A 25,305-nucleotide genomic window follows, 5' to 3' on the forward strand; every position below is an offset into this window, starting at 1 on the left:
CCACAGGGGGAAAAACCGCTCCGTGCTAGAAAAAAAGAAAAAGACGCCCCAAAATAAACTGCGTCATCGCCATGCGTCAGTTCTTCCGCATGCCCTGGAAGGAAAGTGTCACGTGCTCACGGGTCACAGCAACAACATTATCCTCATGGAGATACATGTGTACTTTAAGGTATTTATGTGTATGAAATAGGCAAACGTTTATCCTTTATTTACTTATCTTGGTTATTTTGAAACCTCTGTAGTTCAATAACGTAAGCTTGTTGGGTGGCCGTTTAAAGCTAACGACAACAAGCTCGTAGTCAGTAGCTTTAAAGTTCAATTTGTAGAAATGAAGGGTAAGATGAAGCAGAACACCAAAAAGAAGAAAGGCAATCTCGTGTTGCAGAAGTGCTTAGAGGCAATGGACGATTTTATCAAAAGCAAAAGTGGCACCGAGGAGGTGGAGAATGAACGTGGCTTGAGATTTGTAAAGAAGAAAAGCAGGAAGGAGTTGCGCAAAGAAAAGCGAAAGATGAAAAAAGCCAAAATGAAAAATTATTATGAGGGTAACAAGAACCTCAGTCTAACCCTGGGCGATGCTGTAACCCCGGAAATATCTGATGATAAACAGCAGCAGGTAAAGAAGAAGAAAAAGAAGAAAACGGACAAAGTAAAGAAAGAAGAGTCAAATGAAAATACAGGCACATCCACTAGTGGTGCTCCATCAGAAAAATCAGACAAATCCAAAACGCCACCACCTAAGAAAGGCAAGAAAATCAATAAGCTTCAAGAATCGAGAAAGAGGGCACTGCTGGAGGCGAACGAAGAGGAGGACAGAGAGATAAAGAGAATGGAGAAGCGCCTGGGCTTGAACAAGAGGAAAAACAAGAAAAGTCTCCCTGCGTCCTTTGTGGCCGACGGACTGGACTACATCCTGGGCGTGCTGGACTCTGGTTCGGCTGGCGCGGCCATGTACGACGAGGATGACGACGTGGAAATGGCCAAGGAGAAGTTTGAGAAGCTGGACGAGGAAGAGTCAGAGCTGTCGGCTGAGGACCAAGGACCTGGAGATGAGATGGAGAGTGAAGGCGGTGATGAAGATACTGGTTCAATTGATGGTGAGGATGAGGATGAGGAAGATGAAGAAATGGTTGAGGAGGAGGAGGAGGAAGCAGAGGAGGAAATGGAAGAAGAGCTGGATGAGAGTGATGAAGCTGCCGATTCAGACAATGAAGACGAAGAGGAAACGGAGGAAGTGGCAGTCACTCCTTCTGACACGAAGACATCAGACACTGTGACTGTGAGTTCAGAAATATTCGTTCATAATTATCACAGCATCTTGTGTGCTGCTGAATAATAAATCTTATAGAAAGTTCAATCTTCCAATGTGCAGGTCCAAGCCGCAGCAGGGAAGTACGTGCCGCCTCAGCTTCGGGGCATCGGAGATGATAAACGCAGGGCAGAGCTGGAGAAACTGAAGAGGAATGTGAAAGGCCTGGTGAACAGGTAACAGTCTCACTCTCCATCACAGCAACTCTTTCCTTCTGTAGGGTGTACGAAGCTTTCTGCTGATGCATCATGCAATTTGGGACATATCATTTCTTGATAAATTTCTCCCCATTAAGACATTATTTATAGATTCTAGGGTTCCCTGTTTGTCAATGTAAAACCCTATTTACAAGAGTGTGGAGTTGCACTTGGCCCTAGACGTTCAACTGAGCTCCTTCTTTGTAATACATCCACAGTTCAAAACGGTTCAAATAAAAATATAATAATTTTATTTAAATTTGATGCATTTTTGTATATATTTTGTTGCTCTTTTAATAAGAAGTGCATGTAACATCCGCAATGTGTTTAAAATCAAGTGGAAAATGCCCATAAAAATTGCTCAAGGTAACATCTGTCCAAAAGTTTCCAAAGGTTTAAAAATATACATTTTACAATAATAAAAGACACAGTGTTTTAGTCACTGATTTCTGAGCTGGGTATTGAGTTTTTTCTGATATAATTTTTTACCAGTGGACTTCTTTGAAAAGTGATAATCAAACCATTTTCCAACTTGTTCAGGCTGAGTGAGCCCAACATGGCGTCCATCTGTGGTCAGCTGGAGGAGTTGTACATGAGCACTAGCAGGAAGGACATGAATGATACGCTGGCAGAGTTGCTCCTGGCAGCCTGCGTCACCCCGGCCCTGATGCCTGACAGACTGCTGAGTGAACACGTGCTGCTGGTCAGCGTCCTCCATCACACCGTCGGCTTAGAGGTAAACACACCTCCTCTTGAGAATCCTTGCTTTTCATTGCGTAAACATGTGATTGATGCAAAATGGATCTATATTGAAGGGGGTTAAGAAGCTTTTAGCTGTAGCGGACTGTGTGTGAAAAGTAGTAAACACTGACCTGAGAACTGACAACAGACCTTGAATTATTCATTGGAGGCTTCCCCCCCCCCCCCAGAGGGATTAGCTGCTTTTTCTTACATCTCCAAAGTAAGCTAATGCTCCTTTTAATTAATTGGAAAGTGATAGCAAACACCTTTCCCTTGGTTTCCTTTTGATTAGTCTAAAAGGATTGTTCTCTCTCAGTTGTATTGACTCTCCATCCTGCCAATTGACAAGGTTTAAAGGGATCTTTGAAACTATTTAGGGAAAATGTTGCACCATATATAACGTTTACTTGTTAAGTTATTTTTGTTATGAGTTGTATGTTGTTTATTTTATGAGGTGTGTATTTGACTTGAACTGTGTGGTTTGTCATAATATTGAACCAGAAATAAACATACATGACTCACAAGTTTGTATTTATTATTTTTCCAGGTCGGAGCTAATTTTCTGGAGAGGGTCGTGCGACTGTTTCACGAGGCTTACAAGAATCCGAGTGAAAGCAAGGAGGTCGACAACCTGGTGGCTATTGTGGGTCACCTCTATAACTTCCAGGTGGTGCATTCTGCCCTCATCTTCGACATCCTAAAGCTGCTGGTTGGAGCCTTCACGGAGAAAGACGTTGAACTAGTTTTGTTTGTGCTGAGGAACGTCGGCTTTGGGCTGAGGAAGGACGATGCTCTGGCTCTCAAGGAACTCATCACTGAAGGCCAGCGCAAGGCCATCGACATGGGCTCCAAGTTTCAGGATCAGACCAGGGTAGGGCCAACAGAATAACTTTTTACTTTAACATTCTTCTGGTGTTAGCTGCAGGATTGTTCTTTTTATTTGATGTTGTGACTGTGTATCAGTTTTGTAACATAGCTTTATGTGCACACATGTTCTTTTAGGTGCGTTTTATGCTGGAAACCATGATGGCTTTGAAGAACAATGATATGAGGAAGATCCCGGGCTACGACCCCGAACCTGTGGAGAAACTGAGGAAGTTGCAGAGGACTCTGGTGGGTGATTTATTTTTTTACAACATGACAATATTTGATCCTTATCCTTCTAAGATAACAATATAATACACTATATCCTTATTTATTTACATAAGTGAATGTACAATTTGATTTGCAATATGTAGCGTATGGGCTCATTCATCATTCATGCTGAACATGGTTGTCAAATTCTTTCAAGCTTATTTTTCATGGTAGCTCCCACTTGTGACACCAGGTGGCGCCAGAGCACCACCTTTACTGAGTCAGACGTCCTGCTGATTCTTTGAATATAACTATCAGTGTGGATGTTTAAACACTTGTCCTCTTTAGGATTGCATATTTTGTGTAATACTTTTATATGTTACAGCTGCCATTTGCCTCTTAAGTGCACTCATGTCTTCTGACTAATTGTGGGTAACTGTTGTTCTCAGATCCACCGGAGTGCAGGAGGCAGTGACATGAAACTGCGGGTCTCTCTGGACAACCTCCTGGCAGCAGAGCAGGTTGGTCGCTGGTGGATCGTCGGCTCGTCGTGGAGCGGAGCGCCCATGATTAGCGACCAAGGGAAGGCCGCCTCAAAAGAGAATACTGGCGAAGGACAGGTAGAGTACTTGAACTGCAGTGAACAGATCTCCAAGTGTCTTCTGATGTTGAAGGCCAATACTGATCTGATGATTTCCCATTTTGTCAGTGTTGCACTATTTATAGTATTTTCTGTTAACTGTGGAATTTTGATATAACTAATTTGTAATCTTCAAATTAGTTTTCTTGGTCACAAATTATAGAATGTTTTGTTTCAGTTCAGTGCCAAAGTCTTGGAGTTGGCTAAGAAACAGAGGATGAACACTGAGGTCAGGAGAAACATCTTCTGTGTGATAATGACCAGCGAAGATTACCTGGACGCGTTCGAGAAGCTGCTCAGGTGTGTTGTCACTCACCTCTGCAGTACGTCTCCAAGTTTAGTTGGTGGACCAAAATTAAAATTTTAGAAGGGAATGTTTCATTTTAAAGTAGTCCAGTTGTCGAGTTGATATTTGACCCTTATTTTTGATTTTTGATTCTACATGCAGGATGGGCCTGAAGGACAAGCAGGAGAGGGAGATCGTTCACGTTCTTATGGACTGCTGTCTGCAGGAGAAAACCTTCAATGCATATTACGCCGTACTGGGAGAGAAATTCTGCTCCCATGATCGACGCTTTCAGGTACTTCTTGAAAAAACCCATACAAACTGGACTACAAACCCATTGTAGTCCAACAAAACCAATTAACATCAAACTGTTACCTTGAGCATTACGTAGTAAAAAATAAAAAGGTTGTATAAAAACAAAACGAAGACTATCTTATTACTGTTATCTAAATCACTTGCAGGATCAGTACTACATTTCTATATCTTTCTATTTCTTATCTATGTAAATGCTATCAGTATGCACACTTGTATTTTTATGATGTGTTAATACACATTGTGATTAATAAGCATGCTTACTTAATCATCTAGTCTATGAAGGTCATAAAAGGTCATGATATCAAATTGCCCCCCATAACCTCAGATAATCCTCTAATTTAGTAGCTGGAACTAGTGATTGTGAATGACAAATATTTAATAATCTCATTGTTGAAAATTATTTGTCTGGCATCCATTAACAGACATTAGTCATTAGGTCCTCTTTGCAAAAAGTGAACAAATAGTTTAATTAAAAAAAGATGAATGTACATATTGAAATGCTCAATTCATAAAATGATCATAGTCAGATTAATATAAATAACTCTGTTGCACATACAGTACATGATACCTTCACCATTTTGTGCCATAGTCCGTATTTGAAATTGGATCATGTGAACTCATAATGAACCCATTATCAAGCCTTTTGGTTTTAAATTCAGAGAGGTCAGTTTAGTGTATATTACATCATTATTGAGTTAAAGTTCAAAGTTTCATGTGCGATTGAATGACCTGCTGGATGTTTGCGACCACCCAGTCTCTTTAAACTGTGTGTGACCTGCATGTGGCCTGTAGTTCACCTCAGCAGTGCGGGAGCCTCCAACACCTCTAGCCTCTGGAAATGATTTGGCTTAAACTGTGACTTCAAACAATGGAGGGGGTGAGACAACACTTCCTACCGCGCTGCCTTGTAGGCCATGGGCTCCATATCAGAAACTGACTATTGTCCTCATCAAAGAGCTCCAAGCAAGAGAGCTGCTGGGAGTGTTTGCTTTTCACATGTAAACTGGATCTGAGTGAGAGGATTACCTGTGCAGAGAAGCTCTGTTGTTTGCCGTTTCAACTACTGTCTTTTTTCACACGCACACCCACAAACATCAACTTCAGTTTAATGTCCTGTATTCTTCTAGATGACGTTCCAGTTCATCCTATGGGATAAGTTCAGGGAGCTGTCCAATCTTTCCAGCAGCACCTTTAACAACCTGATCCAGCTGGTTAGCCTCTTCCTTCAGAAGAAGTCTCTCTCGCTCTCCATACTCAAAGTAAGTGACATGTCTTGTGTAGGTCACAGTTTTCACTGTAGTACATTTGTATATTTGATGTTACAAGGATAATTAAATCTTAAATCATATTCTTAACTGAAATCTCCGTTTTTTTTTCTAGGTGATAGAGTTTGGGGAGCTTGATAAACCCACAGTGCGCTTCTTACGTCAGGTGCTTACCAAGCTGCTAAAAGAAACAGAGCCTGAGGACCTAGCAAGCATATTTGGAAGGTGAGCTTTCTTGTACATTCAACCTCACTTTACAGACATGCAGCTCTGTGAGGATGTACTAGGGCACCAAAGTGAATTGAATTTTAACACTTACATCAGCGTTCTCACTGATCTTTGAAATCCTTGAAAGTTTTTGAATATGAGGGGGAAAAAGGCTAAACGAAAAGTTTCTGAACGTGGACATATGGGTCGTTAAAAGTACTTGAATCCCTCTATATATTCTTTTATTATTTGAGGGATTTAGGCCTGGAACGCCCCTGAATTTGATGTGTGAGAAGGTGTGGGAACCCTGTAACATGCAAACTTGTAACAACAGGACTATGATAACATGTTGATGTTTCGCAGGTATAACTTTTACTATGTTCATAATCTTAGTTCAGTGTGTTAGCATGCTAACATTCGCTCATTAATAATAATTGATAAGATTTATATAGCGCTTTTTTGGAGGTCACTCAAAGACGCTTAAATATATAAGCTTTTGATCCGATGATGCTGCTACGGCTAGATGAGAAGTCAAGGGGACAACCAGAATCTGTAGTGTTCATCCTCTGGGTCCTCTACAGTATTTCATGGCAATCCATCCAATAGTTCTTGAGATATTTCAGTTTGAACCAGAATAACCATCCATGTAGCCTTGCTGCTAGCATAAGCTTAAAAGCCCATTGTAACTGTTCAGCAATGTTAACCTCTATTAGCCCAAATCTTGTAAAACCACTACTGTTAACTGCTTTGCACCATGTGAACGTCTGAAATCAATGTCCTTCCTTGTCTCCCATCCACCAGGATTTCAGGAATGCCCAAGCTAGGAATGCTGCGGGAAGGCTTGAAGCTTTTCATCAGCCACTTCCTGCTGAAGAATGCCCAGTCCCAGGGACCAGCTGAGCAAGCAGCGATGCTGTTGGAGCGCGCTCAGGTCGCTACCAAAGCCATGGAGGCCAAAGAGGCCAAGCTCAAACTGTAAAACACACACACAACCACACACACCAGAAACCCGACAGAAGTACGTAACAAAACTGTGAAACAGTAGGAGGCTTGTTAGTGGGAATTGTCCCTAAATACAAAGAACACAAACCCGTAGTTTTCTTTTTAAAGAAGAATAAATATGCTTTTGATATTAAATCTCGGTTTTTGCTTCGGGGAGTCCTTGTATATAGTTTCATGAAGATTTTTTAATCTCATAAATGATGCCTTTACAGACACACCAGTCGTAAAACTATGTATATTATTTTAAACTGTCCGTATTGATTCAGCAATAACTTGGATATTTTATATTATTTTAAATATGCAGGTGCTGGAGTGTCACAAATGTTTATACAATTTATTAAACATGAGTTATTCAAAACCTCAATAAATCACAGACATTTTGCCTAAAGCTTTTGACTCCTTTGAAGACGGAAAGAAACTATTTCCCCTGACTACCATTCTCATTTCTTCTTCTGCACCTAACTTTTTTTCCTGCGACTGCCCTTGTGGAGACAGTGTACTGCAAGAGTTAATATTGTGGAAAAATGTTACCATTATTCTGGGCTTTGCTAAGTCTATTTAATCTAAGGCAAAATAAAGCACATTGTAATAAAGTCTTTCTCAGCTAAATATGATGTTGTCCCTTCTTTACTGTTGATGTTTGCACTCGGCTGCTGTTGAGTGTGACGATGGCGTTGTTCATTCAGTGTTTACACGCCTTGATGAAGTGACCCGTGGGCCTCCAGTCTTGCCCATTCTGTTTGCTCGCTGACACCGGTATCTGCCCGCGTGTTCAGCATAGCAGAGTCATTCTGTTACATTTGATACATGCTCTTATTAATTAGCTCCATATCTGTGTATCTATCTTGAGGCTGGTGAGCGGCCTAAGGTCAGGAATGGGCCACCAAGGTCAACCAGAGGAAACGTCCTTCACACATTCACACAAACCACACTGACTCTAACCTCATGTCGATGGCACTGCAGAGGTGTTTTATTTACGAGGGACATGGAAGATTGCAGTTCACAAGAGCACGTCCCTCCATTGACACATGTACAAAATACACTTTGGACTTGTGTAACTGGTGTTTTTTTTATTGAGGAAACGATGGAGACTTAGAGAATTAGTTGAAAGCTGGAGATAGCAGGATCAATAGGCTCTCTGTGCAGTCCATACACTGGCCATTGTCTGAAGCCGTGAGATTTGCCATCGTCTTCACCTGGTTTGGATTGACCCTCGGCTGAACTTTGATTTAGTCTGCTAAAGCTAAAGCAAACAGCTGAAGATAACCGGCAGATCCCTGGTTAATCCTGTAACAATTGACACATAATCAGTCAACCCACTGCTACAGTTTAGCACTGATTACTCCGGGAACAGTGATGAGTCACACTCTGTTTTCTGAAAAGAAACTGATGCACACAGAGTTATTGAGCTACCCCTTTAGCTCAGTAACAAAGTCGATGCCTTATTGAATCAAAATGGTACTACATAAAAGAGTAGGCAGAAAGAAGACCTAATTAAATATTGATAACATACCCTAAATAAATAAATGCTCAGAAAATGATGAGGGTGGGCTCAGGCTGTTTGGTTTGCATTTGAGGATGTCAACTATGATTTTTATTTCCCAGCAAAATCATTAGGCCAATTGTATATTTGTGAATAATCTTTATAATTCCTTCTCTTTGCTTTGTGTTGGTTTGAATTCAATTAGATTTACTTATGACATATTTACATCACACATTCTCAAATGAAGACCATGGAAATGTCTTACCAAAATAAGAGTCTAGAGCTGTATTTGGCCACACAACGTGTTGGCTAGATTACTGGAATATTATTTTAATCTGTTTTTTTTTTCTTATTTTTTCCCAATATAGAAACCCATCAGTTAAAATATTTCACAAGTTTTTCTTTAGGTTAAACGAGTTTAAAATGATTGCAGCTCTGAAAATAGTGCCTGAGCAGCCAAGATGTCGCTCAACAAGGCCGTTTAGAAGGTTTATTAATGTGAGCCCATTGCTAGTGTGGTGCGAAATGTTTCCTCCGTCTGACTGCCTGCTTGCTGTTTGCTCTCACTGCCCGTTTGCACACATCCGACAGCGCTATTAACAGTAATTCCCATGACCCGACCTGTCAAGAGCAGGGAGAAAAACACAAGCCCTTGTAGCTTACGCATCCGAACTGAAAACACTGCAGGTGAATCGTAAATCAAAGGAATATAGCATATTTATATATTTTACAAAATAAAAAATACAAGGCTTTCGCCAAAATACCAACCGGTTTTATATAAAAACATTTTTTTATTTCACATTGTTTGCACCAAGAGAAACGCTAAACAATAATTTAGCATGCACTGGTATGACCTTTTTATAAATACCGTATAGAAAAATAAACATAACATTATTATTTTTTCTGCGTGATTTGAATAAGATGAATGGCAGCGGATTATTTACTGTAGTAGCCTATTAGATATTATTGCTGACAAACTAACCAGCACAGCAGCGAAATATTGCAAAGTCCTGAGCCAGTTTACATCGGTTTTCATATAAACCATGCAATAGGCCTAGTCACAGTTTTCACCGATAGCCGAGTGATGCTGCTATGTGGATTATAAAACTTAAACCTCCTGCTTTATTGCTTTTACATCTATTCTTGACCTACAATTTATTATTTTCATGGACATAAGGAAAAATGCTCAATAATTCCATGGAGGTGAGCAGAGGTTCTGGATAACATGCAACTGCATTTTCATAGCGAAAATCCCCCCCAGACAAAGTCATTATAAATGGTGACACCGCGCCACCTTCGCCCTTTGTGTCGGCTTCAAGGCTGCGGACTTATGTCACTGGTGTGATTCCTCTCTTCGTCTGAGGAGCAGTCTGACGAGTTGTACAGGAAGTTTTCGCCCTCGTCGTCGTCACTGTCTCTAAAGTCTCTTATTCTGCCGTTTTTGGAGTCTGTCTTGCTGTTATAGTCCGACTGTTCGTGTCCGTCAGATTTCTCCTGGCCGCTCTTGGAGCCCTTCTTCTCGGCCTCCTGGGCGGCCTGCTCTTTGGCCTTCTTACTCCTCTTCCACTTCATGCGTCTGTTCTGGAACCAGATTTTAACCTGCACAAAGGAACATCATTAGTTGATTGGTTCAAACGTATAGTGGAGGAGGCTACCTGTGCGTAACTATGCGTAAAGTTTGCGCAAAGGTTCACCTGTTCACCCGACATTGACCTCTTCGGTGTAACCATTATCCTATACTGAAACTATGTCTAACATGTTAATTGATTTATATAGGATTTTTTAAAGAATCTTTAAAAAAAATTAAATTATCAATTGTCCATGCAAGTTTATATTTTTTATTTTGTAAAGTTGAAACCATATGCAAACTGCCTCTGGGAAAACCCGTAAGGATACATCAAGAGGTACAGCTCGTCCTAATTTCTAAATTTGGGCCTACCTACATATATTTAAATAGACCGACAACATCAACCTGCTGCGGCTTGTGTCGTCTGAAGCGTTTAAACAGGGCAAGTACAATGCTTTTTGTTACCTGAGTTTCTGTCAACATGAGGGATGTTGCTACTTCAAAGCGCTTGGGTCGTGACAGGTACTTATTCAGTTTGAACTGATGCTCCAGCTCCAGCAGCTGCTGACTTGTGAATGCAGTTCTCGGTCTTCTGCACTTGCCAAGCAAGTTGGACTGCGCTTGAGCTGTAAGGATGAAACAAAACAAAAAAAACATAAATTAGCCACATGCATTTTTTTTACAATTTCTGGCATAAAGTATAAATAAAGAAAATAATATCCAAAAACTAACAGCCTGCTTATAAATTATGATACATTAATCGAAAACGTTGATGTGCAAAATTGACAGCCACTTGTGTTGTTTTGATGTATGGCTAATACAATGCTATTTTATACATTGCCTTGCCCCCTGCTTAAGCAACATCGCCGTCCACATATGAATATTTCCATAGAGAAGCTATTTGCCACTCCATTTTGAACAAATCTGTTAAAACGAGCAGAAACAAAAAGGCAGTATCTGGTGGGCAAATCGCATGTCGACTGTGGGTTTCACACGCCTCTGCTACTTTCCCACTGTCCATTATCTGTCCATTTTAGTTGCTCTCTGAAAAAGCATCACTGCATGACAGACATTCAGACATCATAAACTCTGAGGGACATTTAGGCTCAATTTACAATTACATGCCTTCCGATATGTTAGTCTTAAAGGCCTACTTCACCGGTTTGAATATGAAGGTGTATTGAATTCTGAGATCCTATGTAGTATAAATGTGCAAAAAAAATTGAAATTGGTTCATCCTAGCCTGAGAAAAGGCAGAAAGAGTGTTTTTTTAACCCTATATTAATCTTACTGTGACATCACAGTAAGATAAATATAGGGTTAAAAAAAAAACCTTACTTTGTAAATATTACTGTGATTTCTCCTACTGTGACATCACAGTAATATTTTCAAAGTAATTATTTTTTTAACCCTATATTTATCTTACTGTGATGTCACAGTAAGATTAATATAGGGTTAAAAAAAACACTCTTTGTGCCTTTTCTCAGGCTAGGATGAGCCGATTTTTTTTTTTTTTGCACATTTATACTACATAGGATCTCAGAATTCAATACACCTTCATATTCCCACCGGTGAAGTAGGCCTTTAAGCACGCGCAGCAATGAAAGCTGTCTTGAAGCAGCATCATGCATGAATAGCCTACATTAATCTACAGAAAATAATAATATTTATTAGCAGATAGAATAGTTAAAGGAAACTATTGGTACCACCAAACATTTATGGATCAACCTGGATCCCCATACATAACTAAAACATGCATTTATTTTAGTCTAATTTGGATTACAATGGGAATAAGCAGTGCCACAACATTCTGTAATGAAATATGCACTTACAATTGAAGTCAGACATTTTGGGCAGCATCATCCCCGCCGTGGAGACCCGCAGCCAGTGGTCCAGCTGGAAGGTGCTGGCTGACAGTTTGATGGGATCGGTGTGGTGGTGATGAGAGCCGTGTGGGTAGGAGTAGGACAGGGCCGGGTGTTGGCCCAGGGCAGCTGCTGAATAGGTGTACATGGGGTGGCCGTAGAGAGCCTGTGCGGGGATCCCTGCGGTGCTCTGCGGGTGTAATCCAACCATGCTGTGCGGACTGTTGAGGAAACCCGGTTTAGGAATCAAACCGCAGGTGGAAATCCTCGGCGGGGACGGCGTCTCCGCGCGTAACGACCCGACGCTGGTGGTCAGCTCCTGGGCTGCAGACGAAGTTACGAGCGCCAGCGGAGAGGTCTGCACTTTGGGTGTATCTACTGCCAACAGCGCGTCAATGCGAAAGTTTTTGGATTTCTCCATCATCGGGCCCTGTACTGTGCGCGTCCTTGTCGCCTCTGTCTGCTGCCTTAAAACGAAGGAGAAGTCGGTCGGTGCCGTTTTTTCTCCCACCTCTCAAAAGTTATGATATGGTCCGGAGTGTGAGAGAGGAGCTTAATCCCTGTCAGATGGAGGCGATTGGTGCAGCCGTCTGCAAGGGGGCTGTCCCAAGCGTAACAGAGCCAACAACGCCCCTCTCGCTCTAATCACTGGAAAGCTTTGGCGGCTATGGCTGCGTTACTGCTTTCATAGTGCTATTGTAGAAAAATTATGCAAACGTTTGAGATAAAACTAACCTTTTTTGACCAATTAGAGGGGATGCAATCTTTGCCTATTTTTTATTCATTAAAAGTGTGTTTATGAAGGAAATGTGTCCAAGGAAACCAAAGGAGGGATGTATTATTTATTATTAAAAATCGCGGTAGGCCTACTTGTACAATTTTAGGGATTCGTTTAGGCCTAAACTATCCTATATAGGCTACATCACCGATTCACCAAGGTCAGGTGTAGTAACGTTATATAAAACCTAGCCACACACCCTTAAGAATATCCATCACAGGAACAAGTTTACATTTACACAATTTTAAATGTTCTTGATATGAATAATTTCATATCGTAATTTCATATTACACACATATTCATATTGTAATTTCCCCTCAATTGTTTATCTTGCCAGATTTCTTGAATTCAAACCAATAGAGGGATCTTTTTTCCATCACTGTACATGGATCATCTGTTAATATAATTTTAACGTGAACATTTTAAGGGGAAAAATGCTATTATGGGAAGTTTTAAAGGATGGTATGTACAGGACAAACCATATTGTCTGAGTGATAATCCTCCAATGTGAAACTATACTTTTTGTCTTAACATATGTTGATGTGTGAGGTTATCATGCTCATCTTCACTTATTGAATTTAAATGGCAAATAAAATATAGGTATTCTGTTTTAAGAAAAAATAAAAATAAAGCGTGCGTAAAAGTGATCATCTTTAGCCCAAGCACCTTGTGAGGCCAACAGGGAAATTTAAGTAAAAGCCCTCCTTCTGTCGCTGCCCAACCCTGAAGGTGACAGACGCACAAGGGCCGTTTATAATGGAGCTGTTTAACCAAATTGATTTGGTATCATTCACTGCTTCTAACATAAGGTTTTCATCAACCAAAGTTTCATTCTCAGACTCTTAATTATGCATTTTCGTACACAAAATACATACTTATTTTTCTTATTAAATCGAAAATATCACTATAGTGGCAGGCAACCAGATTTCCTACTTCCCAGTAAATCTGTAAGTGGCTGTCAAAATAAGTCAAATTCTGGCGCAATCCGTGCGCAACGAGCAGCAAAAAGCAAAATTCGTAATTGAAAGCCCCAAAGTGTGATGAGGAGAGAGATGCAGCTAATAGGCCATGGGCTCCGGGTGACTTCGGTCTAATAAGCCACTTAAAGTTAATGGAAGAGGAGGTCAAAATGAGAATTATTGACACCCAGTTGCCCTTAACCTGTCTACCAATAAAGCTGATTAGTTTTTGTCAATTCATCAGCTAACCGCGCTCCTGGGACGTTTATTTGCTCGGGGGAAATCAACAAGTCAGCGGGTAGATTTCAAGTAAAGGATCGCCATTTAATTGTGGACCCTGATGATCATGACCAATTACAGAATGATAACGGGGAGATTGATGTGGGTGGGCTATGTGGTGGATCTACGTGGAAACTTGGAAATATAAAGAGAGGAGGGAGACAGCGAGGGTCAATAGCCTACACTCATAGCTTTTGCCAACTTATTTTTTTTATGGGGAAATGGTGCAAATGCTGTTGATATAGGCTGATTAGACACAGAGGTCTCTGACAAATTATTCTAAGTGTTCCTGAAATGAGCAGCTTCAATATGTCCTCTTTTTTTCCCCTTCTTTTTCTGTCATAAATGTCTTCCTGGTTATTTTTATTTGACCTTTGCTCTCAATTATAATGATGAAAATGATATTTTTCCACTATAGAGGATGAGTGTGTTTGGCAGCCATTTCAAGATTATTATGATATTGCGAAAGGGCTAAATAAACATCTTCACCTCTGGACATTTAACAGAAGTTTGTGCTTTAAACGCGTTTTTAGCAGACCCTGCGTGTGATCATTATAGTCGGAATCCTGATCGCCACGCGCCCGAGCTGCTCCTTGTGTCCCCACCGGGTTTAATTTCATTAAGGGGCCCCGCATGAATATTTCTATTAAAGCAGCGGTGAAATATGGAGCCATTTAGTATTGGCCTTCACCGATCACCCAGATTTATTGCTCTTTTTCATCACATCTAGGGGAGAGAAAATTAATAAGGCGCCCAGGATGGAACCGGACTCTAAAACCTTGGTCTTTCCTGAAGCTGTTCATTTGCTCCGTAATCACTTTCACAATTAACTAAAATACAAATCAAGGTGACAAATCGGGAGAGTTTATATATTAATTACCTTCGGTAAATGTGTTCATTATGAAGAGGCAATTTAAAGGGACCTGCACTTTATCTCTTAATGCGGCGGGTTGAATTGGCACAAATGTGTAATTGTGCTTTTAAAAGCATCCATAGCTTATAATCATTTTTTGCAACCAGTTTTTTGCTTAATTTCGGTCAGAAAAAAACTAATATCCTCAATGCCAGTCATCTAGGGAAAGTAGGCTACTTATATATCTCTGAAAGCAACATCCGAATCTCAAACTCTTTGTAAAATTCGATAGTGCTGCTTAATTGGTCTGAGACGTGTTATCAATACACTTTGGATGGAGACTGTACCCGCGTCGCCTTCACCATGGCACAGCATTATATATAGGCCCAATCAGATGTTATTGATGAAACCATTTGCCTGTGCCTCGTGCTCATGCTTTTAAAGACTTTATTCGTTCAGCCAATAAAAATCCCGATGACATCAGTCATCAGACTGTTGACAAAACGTGTAAGGAGTGCAATAATAAGAATAACAACAACAAAAGTAATAATATCCCATGACTACAAATTGTGACTCAGTATAAAATCAAGTATATGATGCAAATTAATATGGATATATGGCCTTTAATTTCCATTAAACATGAGTCAAAGCCGCATACAACAATACAAAAATACATAACTATGAGTAAATAAATAAATATGTTACATATGGACACTTTCAGTGTTGAAGCTTCTGGGAAGAGAATTGTTTGGACCTGCACTCTCCAGCAGCATTCACAATTTTAACAAAAGTCTCACATTTGAAATCCCTATGAAATTGACAAGCATTATTGTTGAGGCATCTTTCTGATTATACAGAATGCACCAACATGTGAAAAGTTTATAATATTGTTCACTCAATGTAGTTACAAGTTAAAAATTACCACAAAGCTGCTATATAGTTGCAACTTCATCAAGACTCAGGAGTGTTTCTTCTCTTTGCTCAATTCAACAGAAAACACTGATTTCACAATGTCATGACTCATGATGGATGGACAAACAAGGTCAAGTTATTCATTTCTACTTTTTGTAAAGTAAGCATTTATAGTAGAGTTGCTTTCTTGGACAAAGATGGGTTTTGAAAATGGTTTTCCACACCCTATTTAAATGCAATAAAAAGTAGAGGTTTTTGGTAGGGCTATTGTAAGATCTCATATGTGAACATATGAGATAACAAGATAACAATGAGCAATGTCTTCCCAGCTGGAATCAGATATTTGAAGACTGAATTATTTTTTTCAGAAGGATACTACTTCAAATCTGTTATGAAACTAAGAATTTGAACTTGTGTAAAGAAAGTTAAACAAGGGAGAGACAGCGCAATAGCTCTACAGTTATAGGGTTAAAAATTATTTTTTTTTCAAGGTTACTGGATTGAAAGGTGTAAATGTGTGTGATCAAAAATGCATGTGAATATGGTTTGTTTTCAGGGCCAAGAAATAACTTTTAATCTCAGCTTTTAAGCCAAAATGCACGAGAAGTCCTTGAAGTCATCAAAGAAGTGGATATTTGAAAATCTACAGTTCCATGACAACCAGGTAAACTAAAGTTTGGAAGCTTTACAACAGGACCTTGTGGTGATATTGTTTTGTCAACGGTAAATATGATTTTACTTCTTTTTATTAAGGTCTTTATTTACATAGTATTTTTTCATAATTCATCATGTGTTATGAGGGTATACTGAAACATTTTCTCGTGGCAATAAAATATGATTGGGTCAGGGTGTTGTAAAGAAGTTACAGAGTAGGCCTAGTTGTTTTTTCAAGGCTTAATAATAAACAGTCCATCTATTAATTGTCAATGCCTTTGCCTGTGACCTTTTAACATGAAAAAGATTCAATCAAGCTATTTAGCAGCAAAAGTAGCCTATATTTTGTTTTATTGGTAAAATCACCTGTATTAACGACATAATACACCAAAAAACATTCATGTTGTTGTATGTACAGTGCAAATAAAATAAAATAAATCATTAAAGTAATCACCTACTGTGTAGTTCTTCTTGAATCTTTACATTTGTACCAGACAACAAATTGTAAACAACACGCGCACACACCGGTCCCAGACCCCCAATGACGCTCTTGGGAGGCGGGGCTTAAGCCGTTCAGACATTATTGACAAGGATTTTGTCCAATCAGCTCCCTGATATCGCAGGAACCGGATACAGTTGAAGTCGGCTGTTCCCTGTGTTGTGGTGCTTTCTAGAAAAGAGAAAAGGAAGACTTGACGTTTCGGATTTAACCTTAAAACTGCCTTCCCAGATTTATTGTCTGTTTCACACCATTAATCAAAAGCCAAAAGGTAAACGATTCTAATTCTCAGACCTAGTGTCCTGTTATACGAGCGATGTCATAAACAATAAGGGACATGCAGATTGGAAGACACCCCCCGTAAAGCTAGCCTGCTTAGCTCGCTCTGCTAGCTAGCCGCAGTGCTAACGTCAACAAAACCACGACGCTCACAAATGTATGAGCCTGTACGTCGACATCTCATCAATAAATGTGTTAGGAGTTGGTGTCTCCGTTGCTACTTGGAGTTGGCAGGACGTACACGGCTGTGTTTAGCGCCTGACAGCTGCTGAGTCATTAGCTAGCTGAGTAACCGGCGAGCTAACTATTGTTGCAGCCTAACTGAAACTCAAGTTAACCTTCAGTTCTGTCGTTCAAAAGTTATCCTCACTGACTGTTTTATCCGGGTATTTAAATTACAAACGGCAAAACGTAGGAGCTTGAACTCGTATGGTTTGTATTGTACCATATTATATAGATTTAGCCTAAGGTTATGTTTATCATTTGTACCCAAGTCATGAGTAGTTTTCAGTGTTTCCTTTGCCTCTAAGAGGGTCCCAACAGATCCTCAAAAACTCAAAAGGCATTCAATAAGTTAATCTTAAAATAATGCTGTTAGTGGTATTAAAATGTGTAATATCAGTCTTTCATAACTCTTAAAAATGCTGATGCATGGTGTGTGGGGCTTTATCATTTGTTTTGGTCATGACGTTGCAATTTATAAACTGAATAATAATGACTATTTTGACCCATCCTATATGGTCAAGTTGAGACATTTAAGTGATACTAAAATTATTAATAATTTTTGTTTTAGTTCTGTATTTTGAATGACCTGAAATACAATGACAGAAAATGTATGAAACACTGGGTCAATGGTTTACTGGATCAACTAATTGATGTTTTACACAATAAATGTATGTAGTTTTCTCTACAGTTTTGTTTTTTGTAAAATTGGTCTTTAATTTAATTTTTACTGAAATTTAAAAAAAAGTATCTAAAAGTCTTAAATCTAAATTTCTATAAGCTGTAGGAACACTGTCCAGGTGTTACATTAGTACTCTAATTCTGTTTTATTTTCATTTTGTCATTACAGAAATTAGCGGGCAACCTCTGAATCAGTCAATGGGAATAATCTAACAATGTTTAGCTTTGAGGGAGATTTCAAGACAAGACCCAAGGTGTCACTTGGTGGAGCAAGTAAAAAGGTAAGTGTAATTTGATTCAATGGAGAAATGTTTTACCCAAGTAGAGGCAATTTACCAGTGACAATGTGTGTTGCTCTTAGTAGAGACATATTGTCCAATTGATGTAAGCATTGTCATATCGCACACCTGATTGGCATCGAAAATAAAGCATGTTATTGTTTAAAGTAGTTGCTAAATGGTTTTACATTACATTATATATACATATATACATTATGTTGCTTTTTTCAGGAGGAGAAAGCGTCTCTGTTGCATCGCACTCAAGAAGAAAGAAGAAAAAGAGAGGTAACTGTTCGTGCAAGGTTTTGTTTACAAGCTGCCCATGAAAAGCTTTCATGAAAAGTTTTCAATGCCACTGCATTGTGTGTTTATTTGAAAAAACTCACATTCTTACAGTTAATATCAGGTCTTAACAAGTCTTAATCATTTGCACAACCAATTCCGATAAAGAGGAAGTACTGAATACTTAGGTCTCTATTGATGCTGTGGGTTCATCAGTTGTACGTTGTTTTCTTCTGTTACATAGGATGAAAGAAGAAGACTTAAGAATGCCATAATTATTCAGTCCTACATACGTGGCTACCAGGACTTGAAACGTCAGGTAAGTCAACAAGCACTATATAAACTTTTTCTTTTCCTAAGTTCATATTCCTACTTAAAGTCACAGAATTTTTTTGCATCGGAGTTGTACCTGTAACTTTTCCTTATTTTTGAGTCAAACAACAAGGTATGATGAAGGGTTAAAGTTGGAGCAAGAAATAACCCTATTTGTAAATACCGGTATTTGTAGGTAACTAACATTAGTGATGATATAAGCTGAGTATTGTGTGCCTAATTTTGTGTAACATCTGAGATGTGCCCTTGCAACATGCAGGTGTGTTATCAATGGCGCTGCCTGTCTCATGATCTTGTATATATACTAGGGCTGTCAAGCGATTAAAAAAATTAATCTAATTAATTACAGGCTCTGTGATTAATTAATCTAAATGAATCGCATACTTATGACACTTTTATGCCTGTTTATAAACAACTGTATAGGCTACCGTTCGTTTCTCTCTCTCTCTCTCCCTCCCTCTCTCTCTGTCCGTCTCTCGTAACTTCTGTCTCCTCCCCTCAGCGAGGTTTCTACATTAAATAAATTCACACACACACACACACACACACACACACACACACACACACACACACACACACACAAAGGAGGAAAAAAGACAGGAATATCTGCTAGGAAGAGTGTGAGGTTGTCCGTTAGCAGGAGACGATCGCAGCTAGCAAACAGAAGTGAGACGGAGGAAGATTGAGAGATAGCCTACTGTTTTGAACCTACACTGTTAATTAGGCACCCACTAAACCAATAATGCACAGACACTGCGGAGAATAACATAAGACGTATTCCTACCTTCATGCTTATTTTCCCGGAGCAGCCCATAACACATCCATAGAGCCCTCTCTATGCTTCTTTATTTACTGTTTAATCCCGTGCGGGTCGTTTCCGCAAGCTACAAGTGCAGCTCCGCTATCGTCTCACCTCTTTTGCACCGGGTCAAAGGGCAATGTAGAAGTGCGATTAATCTGCGTTAATTTTTTTAATCGTGTTAATTTTTCTGTGATTAATTAATCGAAATTAACGCGTTAATTTGACAGCCCTAATATATACAGTCAGTGGGTCATCGTATCCAGCTAGAACAATTGGATTTTATCCTCTGTATTAATGCACATCTAAGATTTTGGTGTTTAAGCATTGACCAAAAAGTTGAATGATAAAATTCCCCAAAAGGTGTGTGACCAGTCAGCTGCATACACAGTTGTAAGTTTTTGTATGTGTCATTCAAAGGTCTAAACTTGAGTCTGTTCTACTCTTTTTTTTTAATCAGCCACTGAGTCATGAGGAAAGGTCATGATTTGTGTTTTTGCAAACCATGTAAAGTGTCTGAAGTTGGTTTATTTATTAGGGTACAGACAGTAACCATAGTCACAAATTCAATGTGCATGACAGGACCCTGACGATAGCCTGTGTGATGACAGAGCAGATAAGTGACAACATGTCGCTGTCTCGGCTTGACAGATTACAGTGGCAGAAAGACTTTGTCATATGAGTTAATCACAGATAGAGCCTTGTCTCTGCTTTATCATAAAACATTTTGCCATGTACTAATAACACCTCTTAAGACATTGGGCTGTTTTCCTTACACATTTAGCCATTACAAATATCAGCTATGACCTCTGAATTTTAAGTTAGAAATGTATACCCATTTGTTTACACGTGTATAACTTGATTGAAGATGTCTAGTGTTTGGTCTTATACTCAAATATGTCATGGGGAAACAAGGCATGCACAAATCTGTGACATTTGAACTTTTTCTTCCAGTATGCCATCCAGAGGGCCAGGTTTGACGAGAGTGTCAGCCAGACGCTGACAGGGGGAGCACAGCGAGTCTTGGACGGTCCCGGTCTCAGCCTCTTATCAAGACAACTCATATTTTTCTATAGACAGAGTGTGGATGCACATAGATTGGTAAAAAAAATGTGATGTATTTTTTGAAGCTCTTGTATTACAAGTATATTGATTGTTTTTGCAGACGCTATTGCATAGCCGTAGACCGAATGTACTTTTTCATTAAATTATATATTTGTTTTAATACAAATTCTGTCTGTTTATGTGTTCATACAGATATGGTTGTGCCAGAACCTGGTGAAACTCAACAGTCAGTTTGTGAAGTTGTTGGTGGGCCCACCAACCCAGAGACAGACGTGCATGTTTCAGATCAAGAGGATCTTAGGCTTCTGCTGCAGGTACAGTGCCTGAAAAGGCCAATTATGGTTTTGTGTTTTTAGCTGGTGGATGCATAAACACTTAGTATGGTGAAACTGAAGAAAGTTGTGGTCATTGTTTCAATCTCATTTGTCCCTTTTTCTTCTTTTTTTGTCTCCCCAGACTCCTTCAGAACTGCACAGATGAAAGTTTAAACGTGTCGGTTCCCATGCGAATGCTAGAAATCTTTTCTTCAGAGAAAACCTACCTTCCTGTTATTCCGGATGCTAACTACGTAGCTTCATTACTCGAGCAGATTTTGCACTATATGGTACAGAAAGGTAAGTTAACACAGTGATCTCATTCCAGCGTGTACTCTAGCACAGACACAAATGAACCCTGCAGAGGCGTAATTGACAAGCATTATGGATTTGTATAGAAATGTGTATCAATATTGATTGGTCAGAAGTGTGTTTGACTACTTTTATCTGTATGGGCAGTTCCTGCTCTGACTGGCACCTGAGTATATAAAGTGCAGTGCAGTGCTGTGTCACAGTGTTTACTTTTTCCCAGAAGTATGACTCATTTCACCAGCACTGTTTAAAATGGATAATGCTCTTCAACGCAAAGCATCTTGTTTAATTTTCGGCAATGTGTCAACCGCAGTCAGATGACTCGAAGCCTTATTAAACAGCATAACTGTCTAACCCTACATTTAAAGCTAAAAATACAGGGGGAGTAATACACTTAATTTGGCAGGTTATCCGTACTTCTCCTCTTGACATTCTCAGTATGTTTCAGACTTTAGATTATTCTGTTTTATACTAGACTGCTGTGCTAAAAAAAATCTTTTTTGAGTCTTAAATCCCTACTTGTGCCTTTTCTTCAGGATACTACAGGTCGCTGTATATTCTTGTGAATCACAGACTCCCTTCCAGTTTGGAGTACACCGGCACTCCTTCTGTCCCTCTGGCAAGCACACTGTTGGAGCACATTCTCAAACCTCTGCACTTTACCTACTCCTCCTGCACAACAGGCGCAAGGTAACTAAAATAAAATAAAAAGTAACTAACTAAACTGATTATCAGATCAGGGCTTTTACACACGTAGTGGCAGGAACAGAACGAGCAACAAAGTCTTTAAGAGGTGGTACAGTTTCTGCTGAAATGGCCACAGCTGACCTGGTTGCTTGACCTTCCTTTGGAGAATGCTAAAGAGCAATTTTTTCCAATTGACAATAGAGTATCAAAATAAGTTGGTACACAATGAGAACATAAGGATTCACTGATAAACTCAGCAACGTTAGCAATTTGTTTAGATCTCTGAAATCGCTGTTTTTTTAAATCCAGAGAGGATACAACAGCATGATGGCACAGAAAGAAAGTATTTCTCCCTAGTGAATTCTTTAAAAATCATCCATTAAACTGATCAGACAAACTGCAGCATCTTTTTTTTTGTCTTTTCTACTCTACTGCTGAAGCAGTAATTGCTTCAGAGACCAATTTACAACAAGCCATAAAAGGCCCCCAGAGTCGCTCACTCGCCACAGGGCAGAATATCAGGCTGTTTGCCCTCAGTTTCAGACATTCTTAATAACAAACGACAGGGTAGTCCTTTTCTTCTTTGAAGAAAAGCAAGGCGGGAGTGAGAGAAACTTATGTACACACTGACTCTAACAGCTAATTATCTGACTTGTCCCACCAGATGTGTGTGACTGGGCCACACAAAGCAGCTCTGTTTGGAGACACAATATTGGAGCACTCACACAGCAGAAAGAGCAGGGCCGTGTTAGTACAAGCCAGTCTCCTAGCTAATTTCTCTATAGACACACAGTTGTTTTTTCTTTCTACATGTCACTTTCATGCAGTGCATTAACATGTCTAATGTCTGTTTGTCTATCCTTTCACAGGCAGTTTGTATTTGCAGCCTTTACTGAGGAGTTTATCTCTGCGCCGTTCACCGAGCAGATCTTTCACTTCTTTATTCCGGCACTGTCGGACGTCCGTCTCTCATTCCCGTTCGAGGCCTTCCTGAGCTCCCTCCAGGCCACCATCAGTTCCTCCCTGGCACCCCAACGCAAGGCACCATGGGTGTTTTATTTTGTCCTCTCTGCAGGGGAGAACCGTTTAGGTGGGTGACGCCATTCAAGAGTTTGCACATGTATATATACAACATCTCTGAAGCATGATATCAGAGATATGATGGTGTGTCAGTAATGGTGATGGGTGTTTGTTGGCAGGCTCACTATCAGAGGAGGGTCTCCTGCTTTACCTCCGCGCCCTGCGGACTCTGCTGCCACTGCTGCCGGTGTCGGAGAGCAGCAGCAGGCCTGAAGTTAACAGCGACTCGGAGGACGACGACGACACTGGCATCCATCCAGCACCCATGCAGGTACCGTACATTCACACACAGATTTACATACTCACACAATGATAATGGGATTATATCAAGTTTAATTATTCCATTCAGGGCTGCAGATTAACTTTTTGCATCAAGTTTTACATTTATTTTGCTCCATTTAAAGAAAGTTTCCAGTAAATGAAGATGAACAGTGACTTTTTCTTACAATTATTTTGACAATTTCTGAACTGAACAGATTAATAGTGAAAAAATTCTGTATATTATTTGAAAATGAGAATTATTTAAACCAGAATGTAAGGTACATAACTGTAAGACTTAGATTTTAATAACAGAAAAGAATGTGAATATTCTGGTGTATGAACGCAGGGATAGGTCAAAGAAGTTACACATTACAGTTACATCCTTATGTCATCTTAACCTGACTTAGCAAAATGTGTTCATGCAGTAAGCAGGCATAACACAGATCAAACGTGTTTCCTGTTCTATTAGGACAACAGCAGAATCTCTGTGCAGCTAATCACAGAGGAGTGTGTCCACAAGCTGGACACTAAGCATCAGACCAACGCCCTGCTCAACCTGGTGTGGAGGGATTCGGCCAGCGAGGAGGTTTTCACCATGATGGCGTCCATATGTCACACGCTTATGGTCCAGCATCGGCTCATGGTGCCGAAAGTCAGGTACAAATACACAAACAACACAGGGATTTGTTGATTTATCGTGGAAAGAAAAAACCTTTTACAGTTTTAAAATATTGTAAATATATTTCACTGATTTCAATACAAAGTATAAATAGTGAAGCAGGTGTATCTGAATCAAAACAAATAGAAAGCCTTTTCCGTTTTTATCCGATATCATAACACTTTACTTGTCTTGTCGAGATCAAACCTCTGCATTAAGCCAGCTTGTTTACACACCTATCTGATTGAGGGGAAAACTGTGTCTTTATGTGTTTCCGCGCTGTAAGCAGTAATGTAAATAACGTTGGAGTGAGCGAGTGAGGCAGGCAGTTATCAGTGGCCCGCACCCACTGGCATTTACAACCGGCAAAGGAAGAAGGGATGTCAGGGAAACTGTCAGTTCTGGATGAGGGCAATTACCCCTTCTCAGGTTGATTACATTGGGGCCAGGATGTCAGAGGAGGTGGTGGGGGGATGGAGGGTGGTTGATGGTAGATGGTGCATTGACTGACAGGAGGTGATCCAGACTGAGCTTTGTGCATGGTCAACCTGCTCTAGTTAATTATTATTGGAGACAGTTGCTGCCTGTTGATTTCACTGTGTGACTGTGTGATCTAATTGTGTATCTATTTTTGTTATTTTCATTTTTGAAGCTTACCCCAAAACCATATGTCAAAAGGAAGAGCGTATATTAGCCGTCTCCTCAGTAATAAATATCTGGACACCTCAGCCCGAGTCCAGTAGTTATTTTTGCAGTATTGCTTACAAACGGTTGGCCCAGACTTTAGAAGAGTTTGCGTCTTTATGCCCCCTTCCCCTTAATTTTTTACGGCTTCCTCCATCTCTTCCCTTTTACCATAAATCCTGCCCTTCGTCTTCCATCATTATTGGATATCTGTACAAAATAATTAGCTCACTGAGAAAGATTAATCACTGCAGGAGTGGACGGGATAGCTTTACAAGAGGCTAAGGGGAGCAAATTGCATCCCGGACTTGATTTACTGCTCTTACAGCAAAAAAATAAAAAAAGAGAGAGAGAGAGGCTGGCCAGTTGTCCAGCCAGCCCGGCATGATGCTTTTTTAATAAATATGTAAAATGAAATGACTTCTTTAGAGGACAACTTAAAAGCAGTACAATGAGTCGGGACCACAAGTGATTTCTGATTGGTT

General features: G+C 39.9%; 3 protein-coding genes across 3 annotated transcripts in view; 2 read left to right on the forward strand and 1 right to left on the reverse strand.

The window, feature by feature from the left end:
• The first annotated feature begins 117 nt into the window (after nucleotides 1–117).
• On the forward strand, nucleotides 118–7,634 carry nom1 (nucleolar protein with MIF4G domain 1). Its single transcript, XM_080050203.1, has 11 exons — nucleotides 118–1,279; nucleotides 1,373–1,485; nucleotides 2,047–2,242; nucleotides 2,795–3,118; nucleotides 3,250–3,360; nucleotides 3,771–3,941; nucleotides 4,140–4,261; nucleotides 4,410–4,542; nucleotides 5,690–5,821; nucleotides 5,943–6,052; nucleotides 6,836–7,634. Exons 1-11 carry the CDS (start codon nucleotides 329–331, stop codon nucleotides 7,011–7,013), a joined length of 2,541 nt encoding a protein of 846 aa, XP_079906329.1. The 5' UTR covers nucleotides 118–328; the 3' UTR covers nucleotides 7,014–7,634.
• A 2,199-nt stretch (nucleotides 7,635–9,833) lies between these two features.
• mnx1 (motor neuron and pancreas homeobox 1) lies at nucleotides 9,834–12,372 on the reverse strand (the record flags this gene model as incomplete). The annotated part of the gene is made up of 3 exons (XM_080050211.1): nucleotides 9,834–10,118; nucleotides 10,552–10,712; nucleotides 11,919–12,372. The coding sequence occupies 3 exons, from the start codon at nucleotides 12,370–12,372 to the stop codon at nucleotides 9,834–9,836; spliced, it is 900 nt and encodes a 299-aa protein (XP_079906337.1).
• A 4,668-nt stretch (nucleotides 12,373–17,040) lies between these two features.
• ube3c (ubiquitin protein ligase E3C) overlaps nucleotides 17,041–25,305 on the forward strand; it is a 28,614-nt gene continuing 20,349 nt past the window's right edge. The window contains exons 1-11 of the mRNA XM_080049755.1: nucleotides 17,041–17,156; nucleotides 18,237–18,348; nucleotides 18,577–18,630; nucleotides 18,872–18,946; nucleotides 20,714–20,860; nucleotides 21,017–21,138; nucleotides 21,281–21,438; nucleotides 21,987–22,140; nucleotides 23,007–23,227; nucleotides 23,337–23,488; nucleotides 23,948–24,135. Of these exons, the coding sequence (XP_079905881.1) occupies nucleotides 18,283–18,348; nucleotides 18,577–18,630; nucleotides 18,872–18,946; nucleotides 20,714–20,860; nucleotides 21,017–21,138; nucleotides 21,281–21,438; nucleotides 21,987–22,140; nucleotides 23,007–23,227; nucleotides 23,337–23,488; nucleotides 23,948–24,135 (1,337 nt within the window). The 5' untranslated portion in view covers nucleotides 17,041–17,156; nucleotides 18,237–18,282. The remainder of the gene's footprint in view (nucleotides 17,157–18,236; nucleotides 18,349–18,576; nucleotides 18,631–18,871; nucleotides 18,947–20,713; nucleotides 20,861–21,016; nucleotides 21,139–21,280; nucleotides 21,439–21,986; nucleotides 22,141–23,006; nucleotides 23,228–23,336; nucleotides 23,489–23,947; nucleotides 24,136–25,305) is intronic.

Source organism: Ammodytes marinus (genome assembly GCF_949987685.1).
Source record: "Ammodytes marinus genome assembly, chromosome: 21".
Classification (NCBI taxonomy): domain Eukaryota; kingdom Metazoa; phylum Chordata; class Actinopteri; order Uranoscopiformes; family Ammodytidae; genus Ammodytes; species Ammodytes marinus.